The sequence below is a fragment of the Rhinopithecus bieti genome, unplaced genomic scaffold, assembly GCF_001698545.2.
Source record: "Rhinopithecus bieti isolate Rb0 unplaced genomic scaffold, ASM169854v2 scaffold_32059, whole genome shotgun sequence".
Taxonomy (NCBI): Eukaryota; Metazoa; Chordata; class Mammalia; order Primates; family Cercopithecidae; genus Rhinopithecus; species Rhinopithecus bieti.
In genome coordinates, this window is record NW_016813587.1 from 553,625 (window position 1) to 571,637 (window position 18,013).

Here is an 18,013-nt window from a genome sequence, read left to right on the forward strand (position 1 = left end):
CTGGTCTTGAACTCCTGGACTCAAGTGATCCTTCCACCTCAGTCTTCCAAATTGCTGAGATTACAGGCATGAGCCACTGCACATGGTAGAAACTGAATTATTATAAGAAAAATTGGCCGGGCCCGGTGGTTCACGCCTGTAATCTCAACACTTTGAGAGGCCAAGGCAGGTGGATCATCTGAGGTCAAGAGTTCAAGATCAGCATGGCCAACATAGTGAAACCTCGTCTCTACTAAAAATACCAAAATTAGCCAGGCATGGTGGCAGGTGCCTGTAATCTCAGTTACTTGGGAGGCTGAGGCAAGAGAACCATTTGAACCTGGGAGGTGGAGGCTGCTGTGAGCCAAGATCACACCACTGCACTCCAGCCTGACAAGACTCTGTCTAAAAAAAAAAAATTAAAAATTAAAAAAAGAAGAATTATCAAGATCATCTTCAGTGGGAAAAGAATGGTTTAGGGGTGCAAGAACATCAGATAAGTAACAGCAAAATTATTTTTCCTGCTGTAATTTGAATAACAACATTTTAAAATTAAATACTCTAAGTATTACCATTAAACTTTACACACTGACCATATTGAGCAAAACTGCCTTACTTTTCCTGTTTCACCTGCTTGGAGCTCCTTACTTATTGTTAACCTGTTGATCACTCTTGGTTGTGAAAACACAAAGGCAGCTTTCAACCCTTGTGGTGCCTGTGGTGTTAGTGATAGATTTCCGCTGGGCTCATCCGAGTATAACCAAAGATATAACCAGTATCAGAATGATTGTGCAAACCGACTTCTCTACAGAAACTGGCATTGCGTCCAACTTGCACCATGAAGCGTCTTCTCTTAACATCTACCAGGTGTATATTTAATATACACAAACTATATTTACAGTTATATATTATGAAGAACCACAGCTAACTCACAGGCCTTTTGGGAGAATTAGAAATAGATGCTCCCTCCCCAAACCATCTGTCAGAAAATCATGCGAGATACTGACATTAGAACATGACACTTTACTGCCATCTGCTGGGAAGCTGTGGTAAAAAAGCAAATCTACAATGGGAGGTGAATGGTATCACTTGGATTTTATTTATTTATTTATTTATTTATTTATTTATTTATTTATTTATTTATTTATTTATTCATAGACAGGGTCTCTCTATGTTGCCCAGGCTGAAGTGCAGTGGCTATTCACAGGTGCTATCCCACCACTGATCAGCATGAGAGTCTTGACCTATGTTTCCTGGGCTGGTTCCCATTCCCAGGAAGTCATCATATTGATGCTGAACTTAGTGTGGACACCCAATTGGCATAGTGCACTACAATCCAGAAGCCCTGGGCTCAAGCAATCCTCTTGCCTCAGCCTCCCAGGTAGCTGGGACTACAGCAGTGTGCCACTGTGCCCAGCCACGTGGAATTTTGAAGCGCACAATCGGAACACCATATGGGACAATCTTGGAGTATTAAACAGGAGGTTAGCAAATTGGCCAGGAGAGTGGATGCTGGATCCAGGCTTCTTGGGTTGAATTCTTAGCTCTGACTCTTCCTAGATGATGACATAGAGCATGTGATGTAACGACTCTCAGTCTCATTTCCTAATCTGTAGATAAGAATAGTCATAATACCGACTCCATTGGATGAAAATGTGAACTCGGAATATCTGAGACAGGTCTCAATGAATTCATAAAGTTTATTTTGCCAAGGTTGAGGATGTGCACCTGTGACACAGCCTTAGGAGGTCCCGACAACATGTGCCCAAGGTGTTTGGGGTACAACTTGGTTTTATACATTTCAGGGAGACATGAGACATCGATCAACATATGTTAAGATGTACTTTGGTTCTGTCTGGAAAGGCAAGACAACATAAAGCAGGGAGGAGGCTTACAAGTCACAGGTAGGTGAGAGACAAATGGTTGCATCCTTTTGAGTTTCTGGTTAGCTTTTCCAAAGAAGGCGATCAGAATATGCCTCTGTCAGGGATGACTTTGAATAGAAAGGGAGGCAGGTTTGCCCTAAGCAGTTCCCAGCTTGACTTTTCCCTTTAACTTAGTGATTTGGGACCCCCAAGACTTATTTTCCATTCACAGAAGTAATGGTTAAGTGTGCCAGTGCATGTAAAGCCCTCGAAGTAGTGTCTGGCACAGGGTGAACACCATATGAGTGTTTGCTACCTTAATACTTTAGAATTTATTTAACAAATACTTGCTAAGAATTTATTTAACAAATACTTGCTAAGTGGCAGGTGCAGTTGTAACATCTCCACAAACATTAACCCTTTTAATCCTCCTAACAACTCTCTTGGGACAGATAACAGCATATGTAGAGGGCTAACCCCAGCCAGCATAATGGGATATGTGAGGGTATAAATTCCAATACTGGGCACGGTGCTGCATGCCTGTAATTCCAGCTACTCAGGAGGCTAAGGTGGGAGGATCACTTGAGTCCAGGATATGGAGAGCAGCCTGGGCAACATAGCAAGATCCCATCTCTTTTTTTTTTTTTTTTTGAGATGGAGCTCCCTCTTCTTGCTCAGGCTGGAGTGCAGTGGTGTGATTTTGGCTCATTGCAACCTCCACCTCCTGGGTTCAAGCGGTTCTCCTGCCTCAGCCCCCCAAGTAGCTGGGATTACAGACATGCACCACCAAGCCCGGCTAATTTTGTATTTTTAGTAGAGACAGGGTTTCACCATGTTGGTCAGGCTGGTCTCGAACTCCTGACCTCAGGTGATCCGCCTGCCTCAGCCTCCCAAAGTGCTGAGATTACAGGCGTGAGCCACCGCGCCCAGCCTAAATTTTTTTTTTTTAATTATCCACGGGTGGTGGTGTGTGCTTATAGTTCCAGCTATTCGGGAGGCTGAGGCAGGAGGGTCACTTGAGCCCAAGAGTTGGAAGCTGCAGTGAGCTATGATTGCACCACTGCACTCCACCCTAAGTGACAGTGTGAGACCCTGACTCTTAAAAAAAGGGAGGTGGGGAAAGGAAAGAAAAAGAAATTCTTCTGCATTTATATGGGCAGTAGGGGGAGAAAATAAAACGAAGTTCAGTAGGCACGTGCAGATATAGATCCCTTTCTGGGACACGTGACTGGAATCTCCACACTCCAGAGGGTTTCTATAGACTGACCAAGAAGGAATGAAGACTTTGGGGAATGGGAAGGGTGGTTCACGATTCATAATATCTTACAGGACTCTCGAAGATTGGGGTGGGCGCTGCGTGTGATTGTGTGTGAGGCTAAGCAGATGGCAGGGGAAACTCGCTGGAGCCCAGCCTCCTTGGGTACCCAGCAGACTGAGAGTTAGAAGTCGCGGCCAGTTCAGCACCGCGGAGAGCTCCGGGACAGGCGCTGATCCCGGGACTCTGAGCCCAGCCTCCGGCGCTCCCAGCCCTTCCCGCAGGCCCCGCCCAGATTTAAAGCGTCGTCATCCCGTTTAAAGAGGCCAAGGCGGCCTGGGCGGGGATGACACCGCGTCCAGCTGTGGTTACAGACTAATTCTCCCACAGAGACTCAGGCTGGCCTGGTAGGGAAGAGGACTTTATTGGGATGTTAGTAGGGAAAAATGAGAGGGTGAATTCCAGGGAATAGACACTAGGACCAAGGTGTCGGTGACCTTAAGGATCCATAAATTAACTTAAAAAATAAATTAAGGTGAGGAGGTGCCAAATGGGGAGGCTGCTGGGACTATCTGGGAATTCTTAGGGATGGAATTTGGAATTGGAAAGGAGAAATAAGAATTTCCAGCCCTCTCACAAAAGGGTGTGAAATGATCACTTCAAGACTCCCGGCTGCCCTAGGCTGGGAGTTGGGGTTCTGGGGCTCCAGGAAGAGGGGAGGTCTGGGTTCGGCTGAAGGGGTGAAGGGGGCCGGGTCAGGGTCGTTCCTCCAGGAAGCGGTAGGTGGGGTTCTCATAGCCGTGCCGCTGCAGTTCGCGGAGCTGCTGCTCCTCCAGGGTCAGCATGGGGTCCACCTGCAATGGGCAGGGGAACGACAGGACAGTGGGGTGCGGGGGCGGGACTGCCCGCAGGCCTCTCAGCCTGCCCACACCTGGGCTCAGAACTCTTCCCACAGGCCACCCTCGTGGGTCTCACCTCCACTACGCCATGGCTGATAGCCCCGTAGGGCTTCTTCCTGCGCAGGAGCAGCATGGAGAGGACAATGAGGGAGCCTCCGCCCGCTCCCATGATCAGCAGACCCGACACAGCCTCACGGGACACCCCTGTCCCAGCTGGTGCCTGCAGGGAGAAGAGATGGAGCAGAGGGCATCTTTGAGGGACCTGTGTGGCTTTGGGAATCACAACCTGGCCGCTGACCTCTGGCCTCTTCCCCTAGGTACCCGGCTGTTCCTCCTCTTACCAGCTCATCCCTCTGAATCTCCGATGAGTGGAAAGGGAAACCCCTCGGAACAGACGCATTCACCTGGTGGAGCAGGAGGTGTCAGGGACCCAGAAGCCTGGCACCAGCCTCCTCCTCCCCAGGGGCCCAAGAGAGCATCCCTCAACCCTCTCATTTTCTAGGATCTCAATTCCATGTCCTCAGCTCCCTCTTCCCTCAGGACAAGGAATCTAAGCCCCCAGCATCTCCTCCCTCATACCCAGCAGTATAGGCCCCACTCTTGTTCCCCTTTGGGAGCCCACAGGTCTGACTAACTTACCTTTTGCTCATACTGTTCCAGCGGGGACATCTTCTCTTTCTCAGGGGATGCAGCGTCTTGTTCTGTGGACCCTACCCCCAAGTCTGATCTCATTCTTTTTTTTTTTTTTTTTAGACAGAGTCGCACTCTGTCACCCAGGCTGGAGTGCAGTGGCATGATCTCAGCTCACTGCAGCCTCAACTTCCTGGGCTCCAGTGATCCTTCTATGTCAGCCTCCCGAGCAGTTGGGACTACTGACACGCCCTACCACACCCAAGTAATTTTAAAATTATTTGTATGTACAGGGTCTCATTATGTTGCCCAGGCTGGTCTCAAACTCCTGGCCTCAAGGGATCCTCCTGCCTCAGCCTCTCAAAGTGCTAAGATTACGGGTGTGAGCCACCAGTGCCTGGCCCTATTTCATTCTTTAGGGTTCAGAGGAGGGGCTTGGAAAGTATATCGGACTCTACCCCAGGGAGTCTGAGGTTCCCAATGGATGGACCCTGTTTCCTTCTGGGTTCAGGGATTAGTGGGATTTGGAGGCTGGGGTTAACTACGAGACACTCACCTTTTGGAAGGGTCATGGGGGTGTCTGCTGGAATCCAGAGGAAGCAAGGCAGTGGAACAGTGAAGAGAGGAGGGTATCAGCAAAGAAAGGTGGAGAAACATCCTCCCAGGGACCAAGAATGAGGATGGGGGATCCTACAGAGGCCTCTGCAACCTTAGACGTTGCTCCCCATCCTCTCCCAGTCACTGTGGTGGTGAAGACACCCTCAGACTCTAGGGGATTACAAATTAAGCTGGGGCATGTTCCCCAATGTCTGGGGTCATCTATATGTGGGCTCACTCACCGTCCTTGGAATCTGGAGGCTGCAGCCCACCCTTGTCCTCACTGCTGCCCCCAGGGGCAGGGGCTTCCAATTCACTGGGACCCAGGTGTTCAGAGTGGAGGAGTTCCTCTGAGGGGGAGATGCAGAAAGGTGGCTGAGGTAGTGAGCATTGGGGTGAGTGAAGGGCACCCTAAGAGTAGAGCAACTGGGGGATCATGCAGACAGCAGAGTCAGCCCCAAGTGTGGGATAGCCAGAAGTGTGATCTGAGAAAGTGGGAAGCTGGAGGGAGGCACTGCTGGAAGGAAGGATGGAAGCTGAAGTTTCAAGATTGTGGCCTTTTTTTTTTTTTTTGAGACAGAGTCTCACTCTTGTTGCTCAGGTTAGAGTGCAATAACGCGATCTCAGATCACTGCAACCTCCACCTCCTGGGTTCAAGTGATTCTCCTGCCTCCTGAGTAGCTGGGACTAGAGGCAAGTGCCACCACGCCTGGCTAATTTTTTAATTTTTAGTAAAGATGGGGTTTCACCATGTTGGCCAGGCTGGTCTCGAACTCCTGACCTCAAGTGATCCGCCCGCCTCAGCCTCCTAACGTGCTGGGATTATAAGTGTGAGCCACTGCGCCCAGCTCAAGATGATAGCTTTCTTAAATACCAGGAGAATCAGGGTTATGTGTGAGATATCCAGGAGGAAGCCACAATAGATCTGGGGGCTGTGGTAAGTCACACTTTCCGGTATGCACACTTTCCGGTAGGTTCCTTCCCTTGAATCTGGACTGGATTTGTAACTTGTTTTAACAAATAGAATGTGCACCTAAGCCTTAAGACCTAGCAACTTTCACTTTGATGTCTTGGAGAGCATGAACGACCAAGTAGGGAATCCAGCTACCCTCTGGTGAGACCACATGGAGAGGCTCCATGGAGAAGAGAGGCCCTGAGCCTCCTTGGAGAGGGAGAAAGGTCAGTTTGTGCTAGACTCCCAGCACCCAGATGATCTGCTAGCTAAATACAACTGCATGCTTGACCACTGGCAAGACCACTAGAAGAACCACTCTGCTGAGCCCAGACTAGATGGCAGAATCATGAACAAAGAAAAATGGTTGTTGATTTTCACTGCTAAGTTCTGGGCTGGTTTGTTACAGAGAAATAAATGAAATTGGGGGGATTAATATTTAGGAGTCAAGATCTGCCCTCGGAGTTCTGGAATGGGGGCCAGAGTAATAGGCACTCACGGATTTGGGGCCGCAGCTCCTGAGCCAGGTGGGGGTTCTGGTCAAGCAGTCCCAGGCTCTGATTCACCCTCTCCTCAATCACCTGAAGGTGGGTCTGCACCTGTGGGGAGTGGACATGAAGGATGAGCTGGGCAATGCAGGCTGGAGACGAGGAAACTGAGGCAGTATGAAGAAGGAATTCAATAGCAGCCGAGGAAAAGCGGCACATGCAATGGACAGGACGTGTGGCACAAGGGTCAGGAACTGGGCCATAGGAGAAGGAAATTGAAGAATGACGTCCAAGGAACAGAAAGTGGGGTTTGAGGGGATTCCAGAGACAGGGATTGAGGACTGGAGGGTCATACAGATGACATGGTTCAAGGCAAGATTTGGAGTTCAAGAGCACAGAACGGAGTTTCATAGACAGAAAGAAAACATCCAGGAAAGGGGAATTCAAATTTGAGCGCACAGAACAGGGGTTCCAGGGAAAACAAGTGGAGTTATGGAGAAAGGAGGTTGAGGGACAGGAAGAGGGTTCAAGGAACAAGGGGATTCTCGACTGGGCACAATGGCTCATGCCTGTAATCCCAGGACTTTGGGAGGCCGAGGTGGGCGAATCACCTGAGGTCAGGAGTTCAAGACCAGCCTGGGCAACACGGCAAAACCCTGCCTCTACTAAAAATACTAGATTGGTGCAAGTTATTGGGGTTTCTGGCCAGGCACGGTGGCTGGTGCCTGTAATCCCAGCATTTTGGGAGGCCAAGGCGTGCAGATCACCTGAGCTCAGGAGTTCGAGATCAGCCTAGCCAACATGCTGAAACCCAGTGTCTACTAAAAATACAAAAATTAGCTGGGGTCAGGTGTGGTGGCTCACACCTGTAATCCTAATACTTTAGGAGGCCAAGGGTGGATCACCTGAGGTCGAGTTCGAGACCAGCCTGACCAATATGGTGAAACCCCATCTCTACTAAAAATACAATAATCAGCCAGATGTGGTGACACCTGCCTGTAGTCCCAGCTACTCGGGAGGCTGAGGTAGGAGAATAGCTTGAACCCGGTAGGTGGAGGTTGCAGTGAGTCCAGATCATGTCACTGCACTCCAGCCTGGGCAACAGAGTGAGACTCTTGTCAAAAACAAACAAACAAACAAAATAGCCTGGCATGGTGGCAGGCTCCTGTAATCCCAGCTACTCAAGAGGCTGAGGCAGAATTGCTAGAATCCAGGAGGTGGAGGCTGTAGTGAGCAGAGATCACGCCATTGCACTCCAGCCTGGGTGACAGAGCGAGACTGTCTCAAAAAAAAAAAAAGTTACTGCGGTTTTTGCCATTACTTTCAATAGCAAAAACTGTAATAACTTTTGCACCAACGCAATACAAAAATTAGTCAGGCATGGTGGCACGTGCTGGGAATCCTAGCTACTCGGGAGGCTGAGGCAGGAGAATTGCTTGAATCCAGGAGGCAGAGGTTGCAATGAGCCAAGACCGCACACTGCACTCCAGCCTGGGTGACAGAGTGAGACCCTGTCTCAAAAAAAAAAAAAAAAAAAAGGGTTCTGGGAAAGGTAGTGAAAATCCAAGGGACAGAACATAGGATCGGCCGGGCGCGGTGGCTCAAGCCTGTAATCCCAGCACTTTGGGAGGCCGAGACGGGCGGATCACGAGGTCAGGAGATCGAGACCATCCTGGCTAACACGGTGAAACCCCGTCTCTACTAAAAAATACAAAAAACTAGCTGGGCGAGGTGGCGGGCGCCTGTAGTCCCAGCTACTCGGGAGGCTGAGGCAGGAGAATGGCGTAAACCCGGGAGGCGGAGCTTGCAGTGAGCTGAGATCCGGCCACTGCACTCCAGCTTGGGCGACAGAGCGAGACTCCGTCTCAAAAACAAACAAACAAAAAAACATAGGATCAAGGGCAGGGGGAGTAAGAATCCAAGGGACAAGAAACAGGCGTCAAAGGCACAGCATGTGAGGGTCCATGTTTCAGGGTCAGGAAACAGAGTTGAGAGACTGGGAAGGGGCAGAGAAGCGGTGTTCAAGGGATAGGAAGGGGTTCAAGAGACAGAAAAAGGGTCTAAGGGACAAGAGAAGAGCCTGAGGTGCTGGCGTCTGAGGAATAGCAGTGCATTTGGGAGCTAGAAGGATGTGAGCACCTGGAAACGCATCTGCTGTGCCTTCTCGGGATCCATGGCAGCCACGTGCTGGTAGTGGCGCAGTGTGTGCCTCTGCTCCTTCTGCTCCGCACGCAGGTAGTGCTGCAGGGCCATCAGGACACGCTCCGCCTGTGGAAGGGACACAGGCTGCCCAAGCCCACCCTGATCCTTGTCACCCTCTGCTCTCTGCTCTCTGCCCCCATGGTCTCCGCACCTGAGGCGGATCCCCCTGCAGGGCCGCAAGGAAGCCCTCCAAGGCGGCCCGGCGCTGGTCGTTGATAAGGGCGATGACACGGGTGGCATGGGTCTCCACCAGGCGCTGTCGCTCACCAGACACCTGCTCCTCCAGGGTCTGCAGAATGGACTGGAAGTGCTGGGGAGCAGGTGGGCACAGGGTCAGGAGAGGAGAAGATGGGTCAAAGCCTGGTCAAAGAGAGCCTGGAAAGGCAGGGCTACATGGGGTTAGGGGGTGTTTCAGGGGTCCAGGCCTGGGCAGAACCAAAGTTTACGGACTGGAAGGGGTGGGCTATAGGGCCAGGCAGAGTGGAGGTGGGACTAGGCCCACTGGGAGCCAATGTGAGGATGTCAACTGTAAGATTGAGTGGAAACAATCTGGGAGCAGAACTGGCCAATGTTAAGGTGAAAGGGACAAAGCCTTGCAGGGCTCCTGGCCTGGGCAGGGTCAAACTAGAGACAGGCTGTGCATAAATGACACGATAGGGGTGGGACCAAGAGCTGGAATGGGGGCTAACATGAGTGGGGTCTCCATGGGGTAGGTCAGGTTGAAAGAGGTGAGATTGGCCGGGCAGAGCCAGAATCAGGGGGCGGGGCCTCATAGAGACATGAATGCATCAAAGAGAGACCAAGAAGGCCCTGGCTGCATCTGCAGGGGCCCCGGTTTGGGACAGGACTCCAGAGCCAGCCCTGAGAGGCAAGTCAAGTGTAGATGGGGCCAAATATGGCCAATCTGAGGAGCAGAGCAGTGTCAGTTCAGATGGCGGCTAAGAGGGGCAGAGCTGCATGTAGGCATGGGGACAGGAAAGGCTAAAATAGGGGCAGAGCTGCATGTAGGCATGGGGACAGGAAAGGCTAAATAGGTAGGTGGAAAGGGATGGAACTGGATGGGCAGGACACAGCCAGAGCCAGGTGAAACTGAGTATGCTCCAGGTGGTGGACAGGCATGAGTAGGACACACTGGGGCTGTCCTACCTCATTCAGGGCCTGTCTGTCGGCTTTAGGCAGGTTCTTGGACTGGTTGTCAGCCATGGCCCATTCACGCATCACCTGCGTAGGGAGGGGAGCTTCAGGATCCCAGAATCCACCCTGATCCACCTGGCAAGTCCCCCAACCCCTCTTTAAGATTTTAGAGGCCCCATGGCCGGGCGCGGTGGCTCATGCCTGTAATCCCAGCACATTGCAGGGCCAAGGTGGGTGGATCACAAGCTCAAGAGATCGAGACCATCCTGGCTAACACGGTGAAACCTCATTTCTACTAAAAATACAAAAAATTAGCTGGGCACGGTGTGGGTACCAGTAGTCCCAGCTGGGGACTCAGGAGTACTTGGCAGTAGAGGCTGAGGCAGGAGAATGGCGTGAACCCAGGAGGCGGTGCTTGCAGTGAGTGGAGATCGCGCCACTGCACTCTAGCCTAGGCGACAGAGCGAAACTTCGTCTCGAAAAAAAAAAAAAGAAAAAAGATTTTAGAGGCCCCAGATCCCTTAAGTCTCACTGGCTCTTGGGTTCCAGATCCAGAAGGAGTTTAAACTGAAAGAGAGGCTGGGCGTGGTGGCTCATGCCTGTAATCCCAGCACTTTGGGAGGTCGAGGCGGGTGGATCTCCTCCCGCCAGGAGTTCAAGACCAGCCTGGCCAACATGGTGAAACCCTGTCTTTACTAAAAATACAAAAATTAGTTGGGCGTGGTGGCAGGTGCCTGTAATTCCAGCTACTCGGGAGACTGAGGCAGAGGAATCACTGGAGCCCAGGAGGCAGAGGTTGCAGTGGGCTGAGATCCCACCATTGCACTCCAGCCTGGGTGTTAAGAGTGAAACTCCGTCACAACAACAACAACAAAAACCAATAAAGTGAAACCAGAGTTTCCATAGAATCTGGAGGCGTCTCAGTAGGATTCTAGATGGGCCATGGATCTCTGGTCATCTTAGGGGATGGTGTTGAGAGCTCAAGGTCAAAGGGGCTTAGGGAGCCTTTGGAGGCAGTATCAATGTGTCCTGGAGGAGTTTCCTGGTATTTAGGGAGCTCTGTACTGTAGGGGGTCCTGGGGCCCCCGGTATCATCACCTCATTAATCTGGCGCATCCTACGCTCCTCCAGGTCCATCTTGGCCCTCAGGAACCCCTCGTGCTCACTGATTTCCCCAGGCATGCCAAAGTAAATATCCACACCATCTGTGGGCCTCGGGGTGGGAGTGACTGCAAGACCAGGGATCAGGAGGTCAGACTGCAGCCCACCTCCAGGTCGCCTTTTCTACTTAGAGAACCACATTTCCTAGAGTGCACCGGAGACCATCATGCACCCAGTTTAGCCACCGCTGCTGCCTGGCATTATGGGAGATGCAGTACTGGACTGGGCCTAGCCTTTTCTTGCAAAGCTTAGGAATCCATTACACCATCTTCCAAGCTTTCCTGAAATGATCCTCAGGACCTACCCAATGGCCCCTCTACTCCCAAGTACCCCAGGTACCCCCAAACCACCCCCTCCCTTGGCAGGTTAGCTCTTCTACCTCTGTCTTATCCAAAGATACTCTCATCTTTTCTCCTCAGTTGGGCCTTTCCCCCATAGGCCCCTCCCAAAAACAGCCCCGGCAACACTCCCCAGATCTTTCTCCCTCTATGGTGGAGAGGCCCCAGAGGTTCAGAGATTGCCTCACCTTTGCTGACCACTGCAAGCGTATGGGAGCTTGGGGGTGGGACCCTTTCCTCCTCCTCTTCCTCTTCAGCCTGTGGAGGCTCCACGAAGTAATCATCTACTGGCTGTGGGAAGGATTCCTCCTCTTCCTCATCCTCAGCCCCCTCTACTCTGCTCCCCGGGGGCCAGGACCGGGTGGAGGGGTCACTGAGGGAGCAGGAGAGGACCCAGGCAATAAGAACCCAGGCCCAGGCTCCCAGGCTTCCATCCCCTGCCTCAGGAACCTTGGGATGGGCATGGGGGATTCCCTCCCACTCACCCAACTGCTGTCCCAGATGGGTCAGGGGTCCCTGGAGGGGGACAGCACACATACTCCACACCACGGAACCGATCCGAGCCACAGGGTAAAAGCATGCCCGAGCCGTGCAGGATGAGGCCCTGGGAGCTGCAGGCCTGTAGGAAGAGTGGACCCAGATGCCAGGATTGTGGGGTAGGAGAGGTAGATGGGGAGCTGGGCTGCCTGGGTTGGGGGTTGATGAGGCTGGGAGCCTGGATTCCTGGTTCTGGAGGAAGGGGTTGGGGGATGAAATTCTTAGATCCCAAGTGGGAAGAGGATGCTGGTGGCCCAGACTCCTCGGTTCTGGTGGAGGAGGGTGTTAGGCGTCCTGGTTCCTGGGTTCTGGGGGCTGGGGACAGGTGGGCCAAGGTCCTGACCTCCTGTGCCTCCTGATGCCTCCGGGTTGAACTCTCGCATTGGTCCATGCGCTCCTGGTGCAAGAACCGGCAGCCTTCAGGCACCAGCAGGGCCTCGCTCACAAATTCACCAGCTGGGGAAGCGCGGGACACCAGGGTGAGACTCTCCTACAGCACCAACCCCATCCTCCTCAGAATCCAGATATTTTATCCTCAGAGGCTTCTCTGCCCCACTTAGGACACAAGCACCCAGCCCCTTAATGTGGGCCCAAGAGAGGGGCTCAGAATTTTGCCCCTCGGAAACTCCCACCTCAGTTCCCCTCTCCCCGCCTGGGACTCACGCAGGCAGCGGAAGGGCACAACCTGGTGGTGGGGGTGGGTGCAGCTGCCGCTCCGGGTACCCCCGCACCAGCGCTCCATGGGGATGGCCTGCGTAGCCTGCTCTACACGTGCGATCTGCAGCTCCGGGTACATCTGGGGGGATCAGCCCACAGCCAATCAGCCCACAGCCCCGCCTCTGCCAGCCACCCCTCTCCATTAGTCAGGTCCCCTTTCTTCCCTCCCTCCTTTCTCTCTCTCTCTCTGTCTTTCTCTCTTTCGGAGATTTGCTCTTGTCGCCCAGGCTGGAGTGCAATGGTACAATCTCTGCTCACTGCAACCTCCTCCTCCCAGGTTCAAGCGATTCTCCTGTCTCAGCCTCCCGAGTAGTTGGGATTACAGGCACGCACCACCATGCCCGGCTAATTTTTGTATTTTTAGTAGAGACAGGGTTTCGCCATGTTGGCCAGGCTGGTCTCAAACTTCTGACCTCAGGTGATCCGTCCGCCTCCGCCTCCCCAAGTGCTGCGATGACAGGCGTGAGCCACTGCGCCCGGCCAGGTCCGTTTTCAAGGCTATCATTTTCCTGTGCTGTTTCTTTCTGAAGGTCCCTCTAAGCCCACCTCTCTGGTCACCCCTCTCCGCAGTCAGATTCGTCTCCCCAAAGGTCTCACCCTCCTTTTAGCCCCGCCTTTTCCTCTATTTCGCCTCTCCAAAACTCTCCCTTCCCATTACAGACTTGTCTTTTCGTGGCCACGCCCCCCAGCTTTCCGCGCTTTCATTGGGCTCCACCCCTTTCCCCATCTTGCTGGTCTTTAAGGTCTCTTTCTGTTTTAGCCCAGCCTATCCTTTCGCCACTCCCCACTACACCTCTGCTCTTTACAAAGACCACCAGATTCCTAAATTCCACTTCTTCTCTGGCTATCTCGCGGTTCTCCCCTTTCCTGACTTAGTATCTCAAAACAGGTCCCCTGCCCTAGCATAGTTGCGCCTCTTTATTGGCCACGCCCCCCAGCCTCCACGTCTTAGATCCCGCGGCACCTTGGACCACGCCTTTTTCAAGTGTAGCTTTCCACGGGCGGCCCCGCCTCGTTTGGGGCCCGCTTTCCCGCTGGCCCCGCCCCTCCCGCTCGGCTCCGCCCACCTGTCTGCAGTACTCCAGCACGCGCTGCGGGTCCCGGAGACAGCGTCGAGAGCGCTGTGGGTCTGGTTCCCAGCGGCCGGTGCGCAGATCCCGGTGAAGGGTTAGGCGCCCACATAGTCCAGCCACCTGGGCCGACCCCGGGGCCTGGATGGAAGTGGAGGGGACAATGAGGGCCCGGGGGGCGTGAGGGTCCCCCGGTTCTTTGCTCCCTAGGACCGAGACCCCCAGCACCAGCCCCTCCCCAAGCACCGGTGTGCACACCGCCTCCATGGAGGCACCGTTCCCTGGGAAACAGCTCCCGTAGGGCGGGGGCGCCCTAGCTCTCCCGTTGCTATGGCGACCCGGGTCCCCCGGGATTCTTTCTGCCTTGTTGCCGCGGAGACAGACTCCGCCCCGACCCCAGCGCAGCCGCTCTGGAGCCCGAAGGGGTTAAACCTGAATCGCGGAGGAGGCCAGAACCCAGGCGTTCTGGCCCCTCCTCCCTCCATCGCTTGCTCAGGCTTCGGTTGCAGGGTGCAAAGCTGACAAGGCCTGGCTTCAGGGGCCTACAGTCCTGGACACCAGGTCTTTGAGGACTGGAGAGCTACATCTGGTTGGGGTGGGTGGTGACTGAAGGACCGGACTCCTGGGTCCTGGGAGGCTGCAAGGGCCTCCATATGGGTCCAGAGAATACAAGGGGTCTGGATTATTGGATCTAAGTGCCTCGCTGCTTGGTGGGTCCTATGTCCAGGAGGGAGGGGGTTGGGACCTAGTCACCTGGGTCTGGAGAGGGGGCTGGATTTCTGGGACCAGGGGCCCTGAATAGACCAGTTCCTATGCTCGGGGTGGGAGGGGCTGGGACGTCGGAGGATGGGGAGCTGGGGCCTGAAACCCTGGGTTCATAAATGCGGTTGGGGGCGCCTGGGGGCTGACCACCTGGCTGGAAAGACCGCGCTTTCTGCCCTGGACATGTCCACGCAGGCGTCCAGAGACCCGGTCCCGCCCCTTCCCCCATCCTCCAGGACCCGGCCCGGCCTCACCTCTGCCGCGCCGGGGCTCCCACCGGCCAGGCTCCCGATGGCGGGCTGCGTGCGCAGAAGCAGCAGCAATAGTGGCAGCAGCAGCGGCAGCGGCGGCTGGCCCGGGCGGCGACTTAGACCGCGAGCAGCGGGGCTGGCTGGCCCCATGTCCCGGCCCTTGCGCCCTCACGTCCCCTGCACTCCTGCCCGGCCCGGCCCCAGCGGTGACAGGAGCTCCCAGCGCCACCGCCGCCACCTCCTCCTCCCGCCGCCCCCGGGCTGCGCCGGCGCCGCCAGCCACGCCCCGCGCCGGCCCCGCCTTCCTGGCCAGGACAATAGCGTGGCGGCTCCGCGCAGAGTAGAGCAGCTCCGGAACCCCGGGCTGGAGCCTGCGCCAGGCCCCCGCCCCTGGAGATTCCAGACGTCCCGCCCCATGAACGGCCCAGCCAGGAGTCCGGCTGGGCTCAGCCCGTTGTGGATTTTGAGTCCTCTCACAGGACTCTCACCCTCTTTAGATCTAGACACTCACAGTTTTGTCCTCCAAGGATGCAAGCATCAGAGACCCCCGTCCCCTAGTAAATTCCTCTGTTGAGGGCTCAGGAATACAGGCCTCCAAAATGTCCCGTCAAGGTGGCAGCAGTTGAGACCCAGTCCCCTCCTCTTTCAGATCCAGAAGTCTGGGCACCTTCTCTCTGAGGACCAGAGACCAAGCCCCCAGCCCATTCTCCCTCAGACCCAGGAGTTCAGTCTTCCTGCTCTGTTTCCCAAGGGTCCCAGGGGCCTGGATCTTTAACTCCTAGCTCAAGGATCCATGAACCAAAGCCCCCAGGACCTTTCTTTAAGGATCACCCAAGCAGGCACCAGCACCATGCCCACTGTGGATGCAGCGCCCCAGGATTAGGGTCTGGATCTCCACCCTTGCTGTAAGGACCAGGGGATTGCCATTTTCATGCCCATAGTCTCCCCTTCTGTGTCCCACTTCAGGGCTCACTCGTTCGTCTCCTCTAATGAGAGTGTAGAATTCTGTCTTTCCCAGGACCCCTGGGGCAGCCTTGTCACATGTGTGCAACTGTGTGGACATCTATGCGTGTGTCTGTGCATACATGCCAATGTGTGTGTCTTTTCTGTTTGCAACTCGTGTGTGTGTGTGTGTGTGTGTGCACGTGTGTGTATGAAGATGTATATTAAAAGAGTCCGGCCGGGCACGGTGGCTCAAGCCTGTAATCCCAGCACTTTGGGAGGCCGAGTCGGGCGGATCACGAGGTCAGGAGATCGAGACCATCCTGGCTAACCCGGTGAAACCCTGTCTGTACTAAAAAATACAAAAAACTAGCCGGGCAAGGTGGTGGGCGCCTGTAGTCCCAGCTACTCGGGAGGCTGAGGCAGGAGAATGGCGTGAACCCTGGAGGTGGAGCTTGCAGTGAGCCGAGATCTGGCCACTGCACTCCAGCCTGGGCAACAGAGCGAGACTCTGTCTCAAAATAAATAAATAAATAAAAAGAGTCCATGACTGGGCACAGTGGCTCACGCCTGTAATACCAGCACTTTGGGGAGCCTAGGTAGGCGGATCATTTGAGGTCAGGAGTTTGAGACCAGCCTGGCTAACAGGATGAAATCCTGTCTCTACAAACAAATACAAAAATTAGCTGGGTGTGGTGGTGTGCACCTGTAGTCCCAGATACTTGGGAGGCTGAGGTGGAAGGATGGCTTGAGCCCAGGATGCAGATGTAGCAGTGGGCTGAGATGGTGCCACTGCACTCCAGCCTGGGCCATAGAGCCAGACCTTGTCTCAAGAAAAAAAAAAAAAAGAATCTAGAGTGCTTTGCAGGTAGCGAGAGGCTGAGAGGTGGCTCACAGTTTTACTTCTACAGCCACCTCATAGGCTAGGGTAGAGGAGGGACCTTGGGACAGGTCTAATGGACCCCTTCCTTGATGGAGGGTAATAATGCCAGTAGACTCCCTAAGACACACTTGCCTCTTTGACTTTTTTTTATTATTATTAAACATAAATATTTTTATCCCAAGATTCCCCTTTGCCCCGACAGTGCTAATTCTCACCATATCCCCACTCCTTGGGTCCAAGTCTTTCTGAGTCTTTACGGAAAGTGAAATCAAGATGGTGGCTATCTTGGGTTCCTAGGGAGTACACGGCCATCTTGGCTGCATTTCCATTGGCGGAGCAAAGTTCCCCTCAGGGAGAGCCATGGTGGGGCCTGGTATGCTCTTCATCTTCATCTATCCTATGCTACCTTTCTTCTCAGTGCAGATGGTCATCTTGAAATATCTTCTTTCAGTGGCTAGAAACAACTTCCATCCCAGTCCCAAACTCCCAGCACCTCCTGCCCTGTCCCCATCTCTCCTCAAAGGGCCTACCTGCCATCTTGAATCTCTTTTACACCGGGCATAGGTGGGCCTACTGGGTGGCCATGTTGCTCCCACTTGGGGCATCCCCTTTGACTGAGCTGACTGTATACAAATACTCCTGACAAATGTAATGATCTTTCCCTCCCCTAGTGTTCAATTTTGGAGGAGTAAGGTCGCCAACTTGTCCTGGCTCCTCAGAAATCAGGACAATCCATTATGGAAAGTTGGAGATCCCAGGACTCTTCCATTGGAGAGATGTCACACATGAGTCTGGAGACGCGGGTGGCTAGGTGTGGGGAAGACAGCATATGGGAAAGGAGGAGTCCCGGGGGCCAGATCTGGGGGCCCAAAGGATGTGGGTTTAATGTAGCTGGTGAAAGCTCGAGGGTGGGTTGTGGTGAGGTAGCCTGCCCGGGTTCTGTAAAGTCTGCAGGGGGGTACCATGCCCAGGTGTGGGTTGAAGTCATAGAAGGTGGGGGTCCCTGGGGGCCCAATGGGGGAGGGTGGTGGCAGGAAGAGGCCTCCTCCAGGGGCTTCGCCAAGGCTCAGGCTCACACTGACTCCTCGGACCTTGTAGTAACCGTTGGTTGGGTCCTGAGGGGACAAATGGGACTCAGTAAGGTCTGTGAGCATGCAGGGGGGATGAGGGTCACTGATGGAGAGACACTGAAATAGACCAGACCTTGAGAGAAACAAAAAGAGACAGGAATGGGCAGAGAAACAGAGACACACATGGACTGGGAGAGAGAGAAAGCGAGACAGAAGAACAGTGACAAGAGGCAAAGGGATAGGACATAGGCAGATAAAGGTGGAGACAGAGGGATATAGGC

The 18,013-nt window shown here is 53.8% G+C and overlaps 1 protein-coding gene across 2 annotated transcripts; it reads right to left on the bottom strand.

The window, feature by feature from the left end:
- Nucleotides 1-3,503: 3,503 nt before the first annotated feature.
- APLP1 (amyloid beta precursor like protein 1) lies at nucleotides 3,504-15,179 on the bottom strand. 2 transcript variants are annotated; one of them, XM_017848688.1, is made up of 17 exons: nucleotides 14,841-15,179; nucleotides 13,822-13,965; nucleotides 12,701-12,833; nucleotides 12,381-12,493; nucleotides 11,986-12,119; nucleotides 11,689-11,873; nucleotides 11,100-11,230; nucleotides 10,014-10,088; nucleotides 9,019-9,177; nucleotides 8,805-8,933; nucleotides 6,677-6,776; nucleotides 5,468-5,575; nucleotides 5,185-5,208; nucleotides 4,638-4,708; nucleotides 4,340-4,402; nucleotides 4,075-4,218; nucleotides 3,504-3,953 (listed from the first exon to the last, which is right to left on the bottom strand). In XM_017848688.1, exons 1-17 carry the CDS (start codon nucleotides 14,985-14,987, stop codon nucleotides 3,855-3,857), a joined length of 1,959 nt encoding a protein of 652 aa, XP_017704177.1. In that variant the 5' UTR covers nucleotides 14,988-15,179; the 3' UTR covers nucleotides 3,504-3,854. The 2 variants fall into 2 exon arrangements, with proteins under 2 accessions (XP_017704177.1, XP_017704176.1); XM_017848687.1 differs by having other exon boundaries at nucleotides 5,185-5,211.
- Nucleotides 15,180-18,013: the final 2,834 nt, after the last annotated feature.

Bases quoted from the DNA above. Each gene is read 5' to 3' on its own strand.
- APLP1 (XM_017848687.1), bottom strand. From the start codon at position 14,987: ATGGGGCCAGCCAGCCCCGCTGCTCGCGGTCTAAGTCGCCGCCCGGGC. The intron at 9,178-10,013 runs GTAGGACAGCCC...CCTGCTCCCCAG, and splicing joins ACAGACAGGCCCTGAATGAG to CACTTCCAGTCCATTCTGCA. The intron at 6,777-8,804 runs GTGCTCACATCC...CACTCCCCACAG, and splicing joins CACAGCAGATGCGTTTCCAG to GTGCAGACCCACCTTCAGGT.